The 19,247-nt window shown below is 39.5% G+C and overlaps 1 protein-coding gene across 7 annotated transcripts in view; it reads left to right on the forward strand.

Moving 5' to 3' along the window:
* NELL2 (neural EGFL like 2) overlaps positions 1-19,247 on the forward strand; it is a 331,262-nt gene that overhangs the window by 226,357 nt on the left and 85,658 nt on the right. For all 7 annotated transcript variants that reach the window (XM_080662290.1, XM_080662294.1, XM_080662296.1 and 4 more), the window contains 2 exons: positions 7,596-7,718; positions 8,855-8,950. In XM_080662290.1, coding sequence (XP_080518416.1) covers positions 7,596-7,718; positions 8,855-8,950 — 219 coding nt within the window. The remainder of the gene's footprint in view (positions 1-7,595; positions 7,719-8,854; positions 8,951-19,247) is intronic.

Raw genomic sequence — 19,247 nt, forward strand, 5'->3', positions numbered from 1 at the left:
GCCCTCTAACTTCTATTCAACTCACCACCATACTTCCCAGTCACCCAGATTTGAAACCTGAGTTGTTTTAAATGCCTTCTTCTCTTTGGCTTAAAAATTGATTCACTGTAGGACCATCAGTTCTCTGTCTAAATCTGCCCCGCTTTCTCCATCACTTTGTTCATTCTACCTCAGGGCCTCTACTCAGCACAGTTTCATTCCACGAAAGCATAGGGACTGGGATATATAAAATGAGTATATATAATCCCTTCTTTAAAGGGATGATCTTGTGATTTTGGTCCTAGCTTCCCAATTATTCTTCCAGTGTCTTCTAGTACTGCCTATGCTGCACATGTACGTTACTCAGCACAGTGATAGGCATTCAGTGTCTATTTGCTTTCTTTCCCCTTCCTTTCTCCTCTTCCTCTTCTCCCTTCTCTTCCTCCTTAACCTTTTGCTTCACCTCAGTCTCAATTCTCCATAATAATCTAACCCTGACTCTAAGAGAGAAGAATAAAAGGAAGAAAGATTTAAAAAGACAGAGAAATGCTACCTTGCTAACATGGGACACCCACTTTGCTGAGGAAAGTTAGTCTCTCCTCATCTACACATTGCTGTTAATTTCCCCAAAAACCAACTCTAATTTTATCATGCCGAATGATAAATTTATAGTACAGCTGGAAGTGGTGTTAATTACCCACCAGATAAAATCATGTTGTGTTCCTGACCCCACCCACACTTATTGTTACTATTTCCTTCAGGCTTCTCCTTGACCAGCTCAAGCACTTCATGGCCCTGCCAACCCTATGCTTTTCTCTTCGCACCTGTGTTCTCTCTTCAGGGGATGCTCTTTCCTATCTTCACCCTTTTTTCTGTTAAAACCATTGCTGTCTTTCAAGACCCACTTGCTTGGCCTGTTTCCTACATGATACTTTCCCAGCCCCCTGTCAGTCCTCATCTCTTCCTCTTTAAGCCTCTTTGCTTATAGGTCGCAGTTTTTTAAAACACTGAAAGCAAACCTTGGCCTTGTCACTTCCTAACTATTTGATGTTGGGCAAGATATGTATTTGCTGTAAGAAAGCTCTGTGTTCCCGTTGGTACAATAGGAATTATACTAGCACCTCCCTGAAAAGATTTTTGTGGCCACTGAAGGGGGTTTGCATATAAAACACTTGGTGCTCTAGTCTGTAGCATGTAGTGAGCGCTCGGGAATTAGCTGCTGCCATTGTTGTTACTATTTTTACTATTTTCTCTTTAGAGCACTAAACATCTTCTACAGTATATCACAATTCTCTTTTCACATCACCGGCCCTCCACTAGGTCAAAAGTCCCTGAGCTCACAAGCCCCAGTCGGGATCCTTTGCATCCCTCAGAGCATGGCCCGTTGGAGCAGGAGCCTTGTCAGCGTGCTTGCAGAGGGTAAATGCAAATCGTCTGGCTGACAGTCACAAGAATGTTGTTGCCCTACAAAGTGTTCAGACAGAAACTTATTTCACAAAACACAAAATAAAACAAAAGTTTTCACCATAAAATCAGAATTTAGATTACCTTATACGATGACTGTCAGGGTTCAGAAGAAATGAGAATGTGCTTTGGTTGTTAAAATTCTTGATCAAACAAGGGTTAGGACAGGAAGCTGAGCATACCAGTGGAAAGACTAGAAGAAAGTAAACCAGGCAAGTCCGAGGGAAGCACTCTGAACCAATTTCTAGTTGCCAAACAAACAGAAGAATAACAAGAAGTATTGAATCGGTGTGGTCAGTGAACAGGAAACTTGAGTTGTGAGCAAAAAATATGTAGGTATTAAAAATGAGATTCGGTGGGTTTGCTGCTAATGAGGACATTGAGCAGGTTTAAAGAATCATTTCCTAGCTACTTTAATGGTGTTAAAAATGGATTTCTGTTAAAATGACATTGTAGTAAATAGATTTTTCTCTGTAATAGAAAATGAGTAAGTAAGGAATCATAAGAAACAAGATGAATGAGTAAGTATGATGGCAGTCATTTTTTTCTTGATGTAACCAGTGAAAGTAACAGCATTTTGGAAACCAGCAAAATGTTCAAAATGTATTTGATTTCAGAAAAGATTAGGAAGAGGCCAAATTCTGTGAGACATTTAGGTTTTCTCCACAGAACTAAATTAGAAAAGAGGATATTATGTGGCTAGTAAAGGCAAAATAAATTTCCCCACGGGTGTAGATGAAGTAGATGAGAAGGTAACTAATATTTATCTCGTATCTATTATTTGCCAGGGTCTTTACATTCATCATTGAAGTTTATTCTTCACAGAGCTCTCTAATATGGGTCCTCATTTTCTCATTTTAGACTTGGAAAGATTGGCTAACTTTTCCAGGGCCACAGAACTAGGACAAAATGACAGTTAACATCAAGCTTGTCTGGAAATCAAATACATATACTGTGTCATTCTGCCTCCCTGCTATTGCTTGCTCAGACAGTGTATCATTTTCTCTTCTACTTTATCCTTCCTATTTACTTAGGGTCCCAGAGCAGTGATAGAGGGTGTTTTAAACCAGTTAATGAATTGTAACAGTATTCCCTAAAAATCAGTAATCATTAGGGCATCAATGTTTTGGTTTCAGGGATTTGTGTTGCTGGTGGCAACAAGCACCATGTCTTCATGTGCTAGACCACTGAGTATCTGAGGAAGGAAAGAGGGAGAAGGGAGGAAAGAGTCCCAGTTCTTTTTTATAGGCCCACACACCACCTAGGAATTGTTGAGTTGTAATATAGGACATTCTGTAAACTCAGTTTGTACTCATGCTGAAAAGCTCTGCTGTAGAGTAACCATATTGTGACTGTACTAAGGAGCTGAGGACGTCCTACAAGTTGTTTTCTTGGTCAGAATAGCGACGGCATCTTTTAGCGGAGGACTCACAGTTGTTGCCGTTCTTTATGGAATAAAACCAGAGGTCTCGGTATTGCAGACCCGTGGGCTGTCTTGTTCTGATGCTCCTCATAGGCCAGTGCAGATAACTACATGTTTACTTTGGTGGGGACACGTGTGAATGAAATTCATGGATAAGCTTCTACACAAACCTGTTCATGGCAGCATTTCTGATCTATAGAAATAGAAGGGGAACATGACTAAGCAGCTGAACATCTGTGAGATAAACCACCATTTGAAATGTATAGTTTGATGATGTTATTGTAAGCTCCTCAAGTTTAATCTACACTTCTTTGAGATTTCTTGATTATTCAGTCTTAAGTCTGTGGGAGCTTGTTCTTAGGTTCCTAATAATCAGATAAAAGTTCAGACCAGAGATAGTTTGTTGCTATGTTTAGAACCATATCCTGCCACATTTGAAGAGATAATTTATTCAATGTATATCTATATTCCAGGAACCTCTTTGGTCAGGAAAAGTGAAGCAGCTTTCTTTGTAGAACTTACACCTGTGTGTTATAATAGCTGCTGTTTCCCCAACATTCCTAGATTTGGACAGAGACTAAGAAGCAGTAGAGACAATATAAATCTTTTTTTAAAATCCTCACCCAAGAATATATTTTTATCGAATTCCAGCCAGGGCAAGTAATTCTTGAATTCTCACCTGACTCAACCAGCAATGACTTTCTCCTTTGATCTTTGTAACCCTCTTTAGACAAAATACTATTTTAGTATTTCTTATAATGAAGCCAGTACCAAAGTCATTTGTGTTTTTGTCTTATCTTTCCAACCTAACTATAAGCTTTTTGAGAGCAGCTACTATTTATAACTAACTTTTTATCTTAAGAAGCTTCTAATATACAATAGATAATGAAGAAAAAGTATTTAATTGATATGTAGATATATTTAAATAATTTCTTTTTACTATTTTTGTAATATTTGCGTTTTGTATCATAGTGAAATTCTTGATCAGAACATGTGCTACTCTAGATAGTACATTCATTCTGGAAACAGCTCAATATTAATACCAAATTTAAAGCTCAATTTAGGTCAGACTATATGTTCTTATGACTGAGGATATGTTGGGTGTGGAATCTCAAAATGGTTTTACATACATTAACTCACCCAGGTTAGAAGTTAATCACTGAAACTAAGTGATTAGTTAAGTATTATTGTTATACTAGATATTGTTACACCAGCATGTGATTGAAATCAAGCAAGGAGGCGCCCCGCCTCCTGCCTCCCGCCTCCCGCTGCTGCGAGGAGGCACCCACATCCCACCTCCTCGTGTGGCCACCCACATGCACCTCGCTGCACACGCAACCTCCTGCTGATCGGTTGTTACAGCGTCACGGAGTCATGACCATTAGCATATTAGCTCTTTATTATATAGAATATAACATTTGCATTTAGGTGAATCTAAATGTGTATATTACATATATATATACACACACACACACACACACATACACATATATATATATTCACATATACATACACACATATCTATATGTATAAAACCCTAATATGCAAATAGACCAAATGGTGGAACAACCAGCCGCTATAACGTGCTCTGACAACCAGGGGGTGTGTGCAGAACATGCTGGGCATTGGCAGCAGGCAGCAGAGTGTGGAACGTGGCGGGCATCAGCTGTGGCCGGATGGTGGAGCAGGTGAGCAGGGGGTGCCAGACTAAGGTGGGGCCTGTGGCTGTCATCAGGGTGAGCCTTTGGTGGTTACTGAAAATTCTTTGCTCCCGCACACTGCGGTCCCACCCAGCACTCACACCCACTGCTGGCTCTGGCCCTGATCTCTCTGCACCCTCAGCAGGTGCAAGTGGTGGCTGCTGGCCTCGATTGCCCCTGAGGGCCTCTCTGCCTACCCTGCTCCTGAGGGGTGATCAGGGCAGCAGCCACCACTTGCACCTGTTGAAGGCTCCAGCCGCGGCCCTGCTCGCATCCACTGCTGGTGCTGGCCCCAATCCCTCCGCACCATCAGCAGGTGCAAGTGGGGCTGGCACCATCAGCACGTGGGAGCGGTGGTAGTGGAAGCAGGGCTGCTGGCAGACAGGGGACTGGGGGCTGCGGCAGGTGGAGCCAGGTTGGTGTGTGGAGGATGGGCTGAGACCCACCCCTGTGCCTACCGCAGCCTCGTGGCCCACAGCCTGCCGGTTTTGGCCGGTCCCCGTAGGCCACACTGAGGGACCTCACCAGTGCAAGAATCAGTGCACTGGGCCTCTAGTAAAATATAATTACAGAGCCTTGTATATGGGGCCAGGAAAACAGACAGCAGCCCCTAATGTTGCAGGAGAGGGAGAATAAGTCACATAAAACATGACATTTTAGTGATGTCTTTCAAAGTGGTAAGAATTTCCCAGGAGAATCATGGGGCAGGCACATCAGGCATAGGGAACAATATGTGTCAAGATGCCAATGTATTTCAAAACCTGAAAACTCTCTTTACCCTTGAATTGTTTAAGAGCACACTCACTCATTTCAGTGACTCTGAGAGTCAGTGACAACAGAAATAAACAAATCCCAGGTTGTGTAATTATTTAATGTTTATTGAACACTATCGTACTCATCACTAAACTGAATCTTTTTAGGCCCTACCTCCACCCAGTGAGTGCCTTCTAATTAATAAGACAACCGAGATAGGGATGAAAGCAGCATCTAATCAATCGGCAGCTGTCTTTAAGGGCCTGTGGCCGTCCATATAGACTAGAGGCTCATAGATGCAGTGCTGCACTTTGAGTTGCGCCGGGGTCCAGTTGGCAGCAGGTGTGGATTTATTTTGCTTCAAGCAGCTGAACTCAAGGTAGGGGGCTGCCCGTTCTGGTGCCTGGAAATTTTATGGTGGTCCAAGCGTAGCCCCAGTTAGGAAACCCGTGTGTGACCCAGCTGTTTTCTAAGCTGTCATCTATATGTGTGGATTCATAAAAACTATTGAAATGTTCTGATACCAGATAATCAGAGTGAAACTTTATACAATTTGGGGACGTTCAGCCAGAAATTTTGAGAATAAAATAAATATCTCTTCATGAAATTATAAAACCTTACTGATAGAAATCACTCTTTCCTATGAAAAATTATAGGGAATAATCTCTAAGATTATTACAGGGCTATAGTTAAAATTGTCAAAATTTTGTGTTTATGTAACACAGGACATATCATTTTGAAATATTAATCTTTTTAAAAAAACAAAACACAGAGAATTCTATCTTATTAGTTGAAATAAGTCTAATCTCAACTGTATATGCCAAAAGAATTTTTTTCAAAGATCCAGGTATAGTACTATTATGACATATTGTCTAGAATACAAAGAGTTCTAAAATGAAGGGTAATTATGTATTTTTGCTTTGATGGTTTACATTAGTGATTTTCACCAGTGTGCTGCAAGAAATTTTAAAACATGCAATACTTATTTAGTCAGGGCTACTGATCTCTTTTCCCTTAAATTGTTAAATGGAAAAATGACAACAGCCAACATGACAATAGCCATCCATGATGAATGAATCAAAATGATACCTTTTTTTTTTTTGTTCGATTGGCAAAAAATACAATGTATTTTTTGTGCATCAGAATTATAGTAGTTTATGTGTGCCATGAGATGATAAAGGTTGAAAATCTCTGGTTTACATCATAGTGAATTAATAGCTTGCCCAATATAAGCATATTAAAATATATATTTAATTTTAATTTTTAAATATTATTTTAAAATAATATTTATATGAGACCAAGTAATCAATAAGGATTTTGGATGACAACTAATTTGTGTGCATTTTTCACTTATATTTTATTTCTACTCATCTTGATTTTGATGTTAGATCTGTTTTCTTTCTTGTATTCCCTGTACTTATTCCTTACATTTACACTTTTGCTGAACACTGAGCTGCAGTTCTGAAGTTATAATATTCCTGTGAACTAGGGCAGGCTACTTAAGCATGCTGAGCCACCACCAACTCATCTTTAAAATGGTGAAAATGATGTTGGTCCTGACTCCCTTCCAGGGGTCCTGGATGATCAAATGCTTTCTTGCTTACAAAAATGTCAAGCAACACACAGTTAAAGGGAGTATCATATTGATTTTATATTTTAAAGTTTATATTTGTTCGTATAATAAAGACAAGTTTGCCTTAGGTAAGAGAAGTCTGGTACTATCTTTGCAGGAGGAGGGAACTTACTCCGGAGGTCAGATATTTCTCTTGCAGTTTGCATATGCATCTTTATGCCTGCAAGTGTGGATGTGGGTGTTAACCGCACTTCACTCCCAAAGCTTCAACTCCATTATCCTGGAGGTCACAATTCACGGAGCAATGCAATTTCACATTCTTTCCTGTCACCCTTCTCATGTTACAGGAAAGACTTAGGTTGCAGATGTGTTTAATGAGAATAACTCCTGAAATCTTAACCACAGGGACCATACAGAGCTAGCTTTGGGATCTACTTCTGAGAATTGATCCCCACCCCTACTTATTCTCTCTCTCTGTTCGTTCCATCCATGGGCCATTTGTCGAAATCCTTTTGCAATCAAGGTTTGGATGTGTGAACTGCATATATACTTCAAGAGGAGTGTACAGTACTTTAAAATATATGTTATTCCTTAATATGTAATTTGTGTATACCTGTTTGGAAAAGATACTATATAGCAACTAAGATGCAGGTACAGTTTGAAAATTTATCTCTGAGTAACAAAATTGTATTCCTCATTTCAGAACATGATGAGTGTGTCACAAATCAGCACAACTGTGATGAAAATGCTCTGTGCTTCAATACTGTCGGAGGACACAACTGTGTTTGCAAACCAGGCTATACGGGGAATGGAACCACGTGCAAAGGTAAAAGGTTTCAATGCCAACACCTCTTCCTTTAGGAATCATGTAAGCCATCTTTACCTCCCTCCACCCCTTCTCATCACTGTTACCTACCTCCTGGGCACCATCCACACACATTGAGAACTTTGCAGTGTGGCTCATAGTCTTGCTCCTGGTTACATCAGTGGTTAATTGGCCAAATTGTTCAACAACTTTGACTTAATGTCCCTTGACCTCAACCACAGTGATTTTCATCTCTATTCCTCTAGCACAGTGGTCGGCAAACTGCGGCTCACAAGCCGCAGTTTGCCGACCACTGCTCAGATCACATACTGGACGTTTTATTGTCTGAAACCAAGTCCCTCTGCTTCCAGTTTGCCTACAACTCTTGCACTTCAATTTTTCTGACCCTCCATTTTCATTCTATTTACCAGTCTCCTTCTAGGTTAAGATTTTTTCTTCTCTGCCTAATCTCTTGAGCTGTTGATAGTAATTAACTGGGAATTTTAGATCTCTACATTTTATAGTTTACCATTTTAGTTCCTTTGCCGATACCAATCAGTAATTCTTTTAAATGTCCTGTTGAGCTCAGATTTTCATTTCCATCAGTGGCTATTCCAGCTACATTTCACCACCAAATGGTAATTCACTCTTTCACCAATGCCTTCTGTTCCTTCATCAGATGAGCTTACCGCCTACTTCACTAGGGAAATAATATTTTGGCACTTTGGCCAGTATGTGGAATGATCAGATCCTCAGGATTTAGTCATTTCCTATCTTCTTATTGTTTTCTCTAGACAGTGGTTTGCTCCTTAAGAAAACTACAGAGGATAGCTGCCATATTTTAGGCTTGATTTCAAGCTGGATTATTATAATGATGTGAAATCCTAATCTAATTCATTTGCTGTTGTGTAAGGTTACTGTTTTTTTAAAACAGAAAGTTCAGTATTTTATTTTACAGGTGAAATTTTTTTCTTAACATTGGAAAGAACATTGTTTTAGAAATGGTACTGTTTGGAAAATATTGTGTGAATCTGCAATTAGAATAGCATTTATAATTTGATGTCCACATCTCTAAGGGAATAAAGAAAAGCTGGATTTAGAGCATCTTGAACTACTTACTTCTCAAGTGCTAAAGTCATGTATCTGAATTATTTTAGCATTTTGCAAAGATGGCTGTAGGAATGGAGGAGCTTGTATTGCTGCTAATGTGTGTGCCTGCCCACAAGGCTTCACTGGGCCCAGCTGTGAAACAGGTAAGAATATCATTCCATCTGCTAGAAAATGAATTTTTGCACTAATGTACCAAAGTAATCCATGAGGAAAATAATGTTTCGTGTGGGTTCTCAGAGCATGGAGCTATTAATAAGGAAGTGCTAAGAGGGAAGAGAGAGGAGGGAGGAGGGAGGAGGGAGGAGGGAGGAGGGAGTGGGTCTCAGTGATGCATATTCACTAGGTAGTTCCCCAGTCTGACTCTAAGGAGGTTTTGCAGCTATTATAACTAAAAGCATATTAAACATTTTCAGCAAGATGTGTGGGATTGCCCAGGATTTTATACGTCACAATTTATTTTACTAATTTAGAGCTCATTTTTTCCTGGAATCTATCTAACTAGATCAAAATGTAGACTTCAAGCTTATGGCCAACTTACGTCCTAGGACACATTACCTTCTCCATTCACATTTGAGAATTTTTAATAAATCATTACCTTGCCCAATCAATATTCATTTATTGCTTATTTACAAAATATTTAAAGTTTTCTACTCATTTAATCATTTCTCATTTAAGTCCATTCTACCTACTCTTTCTGATGGATACTAATACTAGAAACTTAAAAAGATATTTTATTTTTTTAATTCTTTATTGTTTAAAGTATTACATATAGTATTATATATATCTCCTTTTTCCCACATTGACCTCTCCCTGGCCACCTCCCCCCGCACAGGCCCTCACCCCCGCTAGTGTCTGTGTCCATTGGTTATGCCTATATGCATGCATACAAGTCCTTTGGTTGATCTCTGACTGGCCCCCGCTGCCTTCCCTATGAAGTTTGACAGTCTGTTAGATGCTTCCTTGTCTCTGGATCATTAGTTTATGTTGTTCATTATATTCCACTAATGAGTGAGGTCATGTGATACTTATCTTTCTCTGACTGACTTATTTCGCTTAGCATAATGTTCTCCAGGTCCATCCATGATGTTGCAAATGGTAAGAATTCCTTCTTTTTTACAGCAGCAAAGTATTCCATTGTTTAGATGTACCACTGCTTTTTAATCCATTCATCTGCTGATGGGCACTTAGGCTGTTTCCAAATTTTAGCTATTGTAAATCATGCTGCTATGAACATAGGGGTGCATATATCCTTTCTGATTGGTGTTTCTTGGGGTATATTCCTAGAAGTGGGATCACTGGGTCAAATGGAAGTTCCATTTTTAATTTTTTGAGGAAATGCCATACTGTTTTCCACAGTGGCTGCACCAGTCTGCATTCCCACCAGCAATGCACGAGGGTTCCTTTTTCTCCACATCCTCACCAGCACTTGTTGTTTGTCGAATTGTTGATAATAGCCATTCTGACAGGTGTGAGATGGTACCTCGTTGTCGTTTTGATTTGCATCTCTTGGATGATTAGTGACTTTGAGCATGTTTTCATATGTCTCTTGGCCTTCTGTATGTCCACTTTTGAAAAGTGTCTATTTAAGTCCTTTACCCATTTTTTTATTGGATTTTTTATCTTCCCTTTGTTAAGATGTGTGAGTTCCCTATAAATTTTGGAGATTAGGCCCTTATCGGGTATAACATTGGCAATATGTTCTCCCATGCAGTGGGCTTTCTTGTTGTTTTGTTGATGGTTTCTTTTGCTGTGCAGAAGTTTTTTATTTTGGTATAGTCCCATTTGTTTATTTTATCCTTAGTTTCCAATGTCCTAGGAGCTGTATCGGTAAAGATATTGCTACAACATAGGTCTGATGTTTTGCTGCCCTTGATTCTTCTAAGATTTTTATGATTTCCTTCTTACATTTAAGTCCTTTATCCATTTTCAGTTTATTTTTATGTATGGTGTAAGTTGGTGGTCTAGTTTCATTTTTTTGCATGTGTCTGTCCAATTTTCTCAATACCATTTATTGCAGAGATTGTCTTGACTCTATTGTATGCTCTTGCCTCCTTTGTCAAACATTAATTGAGTATAATGGCTTATGTCAATTTCTGGGTTCTCTGTTCTGTTCCATTGGTCTATATGTCTATTCTTGTGCCAGTACCAGGCAGTTTTGAGAACAGTGGCTTGGTAATATAGCTTGATATCTGGTATTGTGATCCCTCCAACTTTGTTATTTTTTCTCAAGATTGCTGTGGCTATTTGGGGTCTTTTTTATTCCATATGAATTTTTGGAGAGTTTATTCTAGGTCTGTGAAATATGCCATTGGTATTTTAATGGGTATTGCATTAAATCTATAGATTGCTTTGGGTAGTGTAGACATTTTAATTTTGTTGCTTCTACCAATCCATGAACATGGTATATTCTTCCATTTGTTTATGTCTTCTTCTAGCTCTTTTTTCAGTGTCCTGTAGTTTTCCGAGTACAGGTCTTTTACCTCCTTAGTTAAGTTTATTCCTAGATATCTTAATATTTTTGGTGCAATGGTAAATGGGGTTATTTTGTTTGTTCATTTGTTTCTCTTTCTGTGAGTACATTATTGGTGTAAAAACCCCATAGATTTCTGTGTGTGAATTTTGCATCCTGCTACATTGCTGAATTCATATATTAAATATAGTAGTTTTTTGATGGAGTCTTTAGGGTTTTCTATGTTAAAAACATATTTTAAAAAATACATGTAGTTTATATATAGCTTATGACCCCAAGTAAGATGTTTCTTCAGTTGAAAATACACCTTGAGAATAAAAAGAGTGTTTTGAGTAGTAGGTCCTAATGAAAATCATGTTAGTAGTAGTCTTGATTACTCTGGGTCAAGTGGGTTCTACCAGCAGATGACCTCAGAAAGTCTGGTTCTAATCCCCGGGAGAGAGCTGCTGCCAGCAGTGCCCGGTGATTTCCATCTCAGGGCGCTTTCCACAAATCTGAGTGCCATAGAAGCAGTGCACGTCTTGCCTCGATCCTACTTGCAAAGTCATCTGGTTTAATAAAAACACTGACTGGTGTTTCAGGATGTGAGACAGAAAATGTTCTGCTCCATTTGGGAAGTGAGCATTTTGCTGAACAGGTACTGCCACTGTTCACAGAAGGATGCTCACAAGAGGGCTTGCATCACTAGATCATTTCTTTCTACAAGTTCCTCTATGTGGTGCTTTTCAAACTGCAATTGGTTACAAAGGTTTCTAATAGAAAACACATAGTGACTATCCTTAATTCCTGGTACTCTTTCTTAAAAGGATCATGTCCTAAGTCAGGCATTCCCAAGCTCATCATGCATGTGAATCACCCATAGAGCTTGTTAACTTATTTAAAATACAGATTTCTGCCTGGCCAGTGTTGCACAGTGGTTGAGCATAGACCCATGAACCAAAAGATCTCAGTTTGATTCCAGGTCAGATCACAGGCCCAGTCTAAGCTCGATCCCCAGTACAGGAGGCAGCCAATCAATGATGGTCATCATTGATGTTTCTCCTCTCTCTACCTCTCCCTGAAATCAATTAAAAATAAATAAAATAAAATACAGATTTCCAGTAATTAACTGACACAGGATTCGCTAGATCAAAATCAGGTCCTTTCAATCCAATGTTTCTATAAGGTTTTTATCCTGTGATCTCCAGTAGTACACCCACACAAGGTACAGTGTGATCCTACATATCAACCAGAACCTCTGGAGACCATGTTTCCTGAATACAGTATTTTGTACTGCTTCTGATGCACTGAAATACTGGATTTTTCAGAGCATTTCATTCATGTGGAATTTTGAAATAAAGATTGTCCCTGAAAATCTGGGATGGATAATGGCCATGTCCAATCCCACATGTCATTCTTCCACTGCAAAAAAACTGTGATGAGATTATAAAAATCTGGAGTGACATAAAATTAATTTAAGCAATGTAATATTTAATACCAGAGTTAAAAATAACCCACTAGAATATTTAACTTTCCTCTATTTAATTATCCTTGAACTTCCAATCTAAAAAAAAAAAGATGATTCCAGACTTACTCTTAATAGCTCTCTATAACAGCCTAGGGTTTTGAGAAGGACAGACATGGGTTCATAATCTAGTTCTACATTTACTTTTATGTGGTCTTGGGCAAGTTACATAACTTCTCAGTGTCTTGTACTCTCTATGCATCAACTTATTCTTCACAAGTCTCCTCCAAGATAGACATTTTCTCCATTTACAAATGAGAATATTGGGTTCAGAATGATTACATTTTTTTCTAAGATCACAGAGTTAGCAGCTTGATATAAATGCCTTTCTACTCCTAAACCCAGGCATTTTCTCTGTATCAATACTTTTCCAAGTTTCTACTGAAGTCACTAATGCCAGAGGAGAGAGAATACCTTCATCCAGGGAGGGCCTAGAATGGCCCACCTCAAGGGGAAATGAAATGTCTTCAAAACATTATGTTTTATCCTGAAAATTCATTCATTTTATTTTATAATACATGAAAATATTTAACTTACATAGCATTGAGTAAAATTAGTCAATGCTATGTAAGTTAAAAATTATAAGACAATGGGTCATAGTTTATCTCTGCCTTCTAGGATCTTTCAGCCCAAGATCATATTTCACTATTTGGGAAGTAAGCATTCCTGCCTTTTATCTGAAAAAATGTAATACTGCTACTTGCCTCAAAGCATCTGTCCTAGCTACTGCTCCAGGTTAACTCCTAACCCCTCACCTTCCAACACCATCACTTTTGTTGATGTATTTATAAATAGAAGTTGTACCTTTTTTTGTCTACAAGAGATTCACTTTATTTTATTTTAAATTTCTTTATTGATCAAGGTATTACATATGTGTCCTTATACCCCCATTACCCCATTGCCCCCCTTAAAAATAACTTTAGATGAGAAAAGACCCATGTAAAAAATAATCTGTTCACTCATTTATTCAACAAATATTTATTTAGGATATGTTATATGCTGAGCCCTGATCTAGAAACAGGATGTAGCAGTGAACAAAATGGAGTCCTTGTGTGCATGGGAATTTTGGTCTAGGGATATAGAGGCACTACAAATAGGAGAAGAAAGAAATATGTAAAATATTATTAGGTAACAGTAGGTGCTGTAAAGAAAATTTAAAAAGATAGTATAAAATTATTTTATTGACCTGTGGACCGACACATGACAGGTGTTATTATTATCAATATTTACTTAATTAATAAAGGTAACTAACATCAGCTTCTGTTATCAAGTCCCAAAATTTCAGTGGTTGCTGTAAAAAGTATATTATTGCTCACTCACATCTCAGTTCAGTCTGTCAAATGTGGAGATGGTGAGCGTTGAGGGAGATTGGGATTGGGATTCCTCAAACCAAGTGCCTGGTTGTCTCCATTATATGGAGAAGCCATGAGGATGGACACCTAATCACAGGGATTCAGGGGGTTAGAACATGTAGTTGAGCTGAATGTCCATGAAGATGAAACTGGTTTGGTGAGCATCCAACCAGACTTTTGCCATATCTGTTATCCGGCATTGCTGGTACTACTAACACTAAACAATCAAACCATTTTCTATGTTTCTCTCATTTACTCAGAGCGAGAAACTCAGAGTTACTTCCTTTTTCAATCATTGCCTTCTCTCCGCCCCCCTGCAAGAGATCCTTAACTTGGAATTCCTGCACCCCTGCAGGCCTATGTATAGACTTGGGAGCCCATGAATTCCCTGAATTTCTATGTATATGTATATTTTTCTGCAGAGAGAACCCATACCATTTAAAGATTTCATATGGTTCTATAATTTCTAAATAGGTAAGAACTAGGAAGGAGAGAATCTTTCATGAATCATAAAGAGAATTAACCGCTGTTTTATTCTGTGGTAGGTGATTCAAACTCAAATATCCAATGCCTCCTGTATGTTTATTTGGGCACCTTAAGTCCAAAGACCCTAAACTGAGCTCATCATCTCCTCCATGACTCATGACTTACCTCTTCTCTCACTTCTGTTAGCAAAACCTGGCTCTTCACTTCTATTCTTTATTTCAGTGACTGGCAGCCTTATCCACCAAGTTTTCTTGGCCAGTAATCAAGGACTCATCCCCTTCTAATTGCCACTCACATCCAGTCAAGTCCTTTTGCTTCTCTTTACTAGGGTCATTTCTTTTCATTTCAGCTGGTCCTATAGTAGTTCAGGGCTCTCAGGTACAGCTCTTCGCAGTCCAGGCTCCACAGAATATCAGAGCACAGATCTTATCACCCCCTACTAAAAAAATCCTTCAGCAAACTCTATTGCCCTGAAGATAAAGGTCACATATCTGAACATGTCAAATAAGACCCTTCAAGATTTAGCCTCTGCTTATCTACCTTCTTGTCCCTCTGTTTCCTAAACTCATCCACTCCCTCAGACATTGAGTTTCATGGGGGTAAAAAGTGTATCTGGTACACGTTAGAATCTATGAGACATAATATGCGGCCTGCACCTTGTTAAGCATTCCACAAATATTTGGTGAATAATTTTTTTAAAGGCATAAATAAGTGATCAATTAGAAGAGAAGGAAAACTGATATGGCTGTTTCCATATTTGCTGGACTTTTTTGAGTATTAGTTTAAAGAGGCCTTCAGGGTCATTTCTGCGCTTTCATATGGCAGATGAGGTAGTTAAGGCACAGAGAAGTGAAGCCACCTACATATGGTGTTTCATGATAAGTGCAGATCTGCAATTCAGAACTCAGGTGTTCCGATTCCTGGTCCACTGTTTCTTTTTCCTTATTTTCTCCATTTCTTCCTTCCCTGTCAACTGCCAACTAAATCTGTTGTCTTTAACAGTGAACACTGGCAGTTTTCCTCTCCCAAGGTAGGGAAAATATCAGGATTGTCCAGATTTCCTTAGTAGAAAAATGGCCTAAATTTGGCCTGCTGACCTGGAATGCTGTTTGAGAGCCTAGAAAGGAGATTAATTCCTGGCCCAGTGGCCATCTGCTGGGCCCTCACAATGGAACTGCTCAGGATGAAGTAATAGGATTTACTGGGTTTTGAAAGACAATTTTAATGTGCATGACATTTACTAACTCTTGTTACTTTAGTTGAGAAAGTCTCCCCTGAACAACCTCCCCCTAATTTATTTAGTCTATTTATGCATCATGTATATATTAGTTAAATGCTTGAATCGATTTACCAACTTCACAAAGGGGCTATGTGAATGCTTTTTACTGATTAAAATTAATTTTTCATGGCTTTCTTTTTTAGCCTCTGTGTAAAATCACCCACATGCACAGCACAACTTCATTTTTAATTAAACTTCCTAATAGTCATCAGGTGTTTAACTTGGCTTTAACAGGGTGATTATTTCTTGGATAACAATAAAATGTATTAGAAATCTATGTGCTGAGACTTACCAGCTCTATCACTGCCACCCTGTATTTATTGTGCAGTTGCTAAACCTCAGCAAATGTGTCTGATTGATCTAATTAATATGCAAAGCTGTCTGATTATACTAAAAGTAAATATTTCAATCATGAGTGAAAGTATAACTCTAAAGATTTGGGGTTTTTTTTAATTAATTAATTTATTGTTTAAGTTATTACAAATAATAGTACATATGTCTCCTTTTTTTCCCCCCATTGACCTCCCCCTGGCCTCTCCTACCCCCCTTCCCTGCACTTGCCCTCAACGCCCCCCCCCCCCCCGCAGTGTCGTCTGTTCGATGCTTCTTTGCCTCTATTTTTGTTCAACAGTTTGTAATGTTCTTTATTATCCATAAATGAGTGAGATCATGTGGTATTTATCTTTCACTGACCGGCTTATTTCACTTAGCATAATGCTCTCCAGTTCCATCCATGCTGTTGCAAATGGTAACCCTAAGTTCCCTACAACTAAATGCTGACTTGAATCACATTAAATGTTTATAACTGGGAAAATGTTGGTATCAAATGGCAAAGCTAAAAAAAACATGCTGCAATATCAAAGAAAAGGAGGTCAGACACTGTGGTGATAAATGACTCCTTCCTCCCCACCCCACCCGCCCCAGCCCAGTAAAATAATGGGTTTCTTATTCAAACATGAGATGAGATTTTAATTATTTTTAGTGAGTAGTTAAATGAATATAAATTTAAGGTGCATTCCTAAGTGGTTTTGTATCTTTTAATATCTGTAGTTTCAAAATGATCAAATGAAGCATGTGATATCTATGAATGTTGCTTTACTGCAAAGATAACTTCAAATTGATCGAGGTTGATAGTAACAGTTATTTTGCTAGTAGTATGTACAGTTAGCATTTATTATTAATAATGTCAAGTGATAGTAAATTCTCAGATATGGTTAAATTAGCACATTTTTCATCATTAAAGAAATATATTGATTTAATTTTGTAATTACATAGCTTTTGTTTAAAGGAATATTTTTCAGAAGATTACATTATTTTATATTGTTTTACATGGAATATTGAAAAACTTCAAAAGCAAGAGTAAATTCTCAAAACATTTCTACACAGCATATCTTTTTTTTGAAACTAAATTAACTCACAGTAAAATTCCATTGCCATGTATATTTTTTTTTGGGGGGGGGGGAAGGGAGACTGAGTAAAAATTTTGAGAAAATATAGTTAAAAAAGAAAATATAAAACTTTAGATACCTTTGCTTTACCAATAAAGGTGATTTTTTTAGTATAGTTTTAAATTTATTTTGCTCTAGTTAAATTTCATATACAAAAAAAATCATTAAATAAACTTTATTGTAATACATAAAATTTGTGATGAAGGAAGTTCAGCTCTGATCCTCTCAGTGCCTAGTGACGTCATTTTTCCAGATCTGAATTTCTCGAGGGAAGAGACAAGATGCAGAGCGGACCATTGGTGACTTCTGTAATCTGGGAACCTATCCATGGAGGGATCTGTTGATCCTCCTGAGATGGGATCTCCAGTCATGCTTGCTGAGACCCATCTGAATTTCACACTTGGTCTCTCATGATAAAAGGGATTGAATTACATTTGATGAGTGAGTGTGTATTCATGAACTTTAGATGAATTAGGGATTTAGATCACAACATTACTTTTTCCTGTTGTAAAATTTTTTAAAAGAACAAAAAACTGTCACCAAAGGCTTTTGACCATACCCTACATGTGAGTTAACTTGGGTGCTCAAGGCATATCTTCTCTTTAAATTGATAATCCTTCCTCTGAAATAATCTTTTATTTGCTTAAGTTATGCCAAACCTTAATCTTCCTTGAAGCATTTAACATAGTTGTCAGAAACACAGAAATTGAAGTCAGAGAGACCATGGGCATGAGTCCTAGCATTGCTGTTGACCAGCTGTGTGGCCTTTGCTATGTTACTTTATTTTCCTACTAGAGGCCCAGTGCACGAAATTCGTGCATGGAGAGGGGGGTGTCCCTCAGCCCAGCCTGCACCCCTCTCCAATCTGGGACCCCATGAGGGATGTCTGACTGCCCGTTTAGGCCCAGTCCCACCAGGATCGGGCCTAAACGGGCAGTCGGACATCCCTCTCACAATCCAGGACTGCTGGCTCCCAACTGCTTGCCTGCCTGCCTTCCTGATTGCCCCTAACTGCTTCTGCCTGCCAGCCTGATCACCCCCTAACCACTCCCCTGCCAGCCTGATTGATGCCTAACTGCTCCCCTGCCAGCCTGCTTGCCCCTAACTGCCCTCCCCTGCAGGCCTGGTCACCCCTAACTGCCCTCCCCTGCAGGCCTGGTCACCCCTAACTGCCCTCCCCTGCAGGCCTGGTACCCCCCAACTGCTCTCCCCTGCAGGCTGGGTCCCCTCTAACTGCCCTTCCCTGTAGGCCCGGTCACCCCCAACTTCCCTCCTCTGCCAGCCTGGTCACCGCTAACTGCCCTCCCCTGCAGGCTTGATTGCCCACAACTGCCCTCCCTTGCAGGCCTTGTCCCTCCCAACTGCCCTCCCCTGCTGGCCATCTTGTGGTGGCCATCTTGTGTCCACATGGGGGCAGGATCTTTGACCACATGGGGGCAGCCATCTTGTGTGTTAGAGTGATGGTCAATCTCCATATTACTCTTTTATTAGATAGAATAGAGGCCTGGTGCACGGGTGGGGGCCAACTGGTTTGCCCTGAAGGGTGTCCCGGATCAGGGTGGGGGTTCTCTTGGGGCGTGGGGTGGCCTGGGCGAGGGGCCTGTGGTGGTTTGCAGGCCAGCCACGCCCCCCGGCGACCCAAGTGGAGGCTCTGGTATCTGGGATTTATTTATCTTCTACAATTGAAACTTTGTAGCCTGGAGTGGAGCCATGCCTTCTGCTCGCTCCGTAGCGGCAGCCATTTCTGTTCGGATTTATTTATCTTCTATAATTGAAACTTTGTAGCAGAGGCCAAGGCAGGCCAGGGCTTCAGAAGCTTGGCTTCCTCCATCGCCAGGGGCAACCCTAGCCTCCTGCTCTCTCCAGCTCCGTGGCTGCCGCCATTTTTGTTGGCATTTATT

This window comes from Plecotus auritus, assembly GCF_963455305.1.
Source record: "Plecotus auritus genome assembly, chromosome: 3".
NCBI lineage: Eukaryota > Metazoa > Chordata > Mammalia > Chiroptera > Vespertilionidae > Plecotus > Plecotus auritus.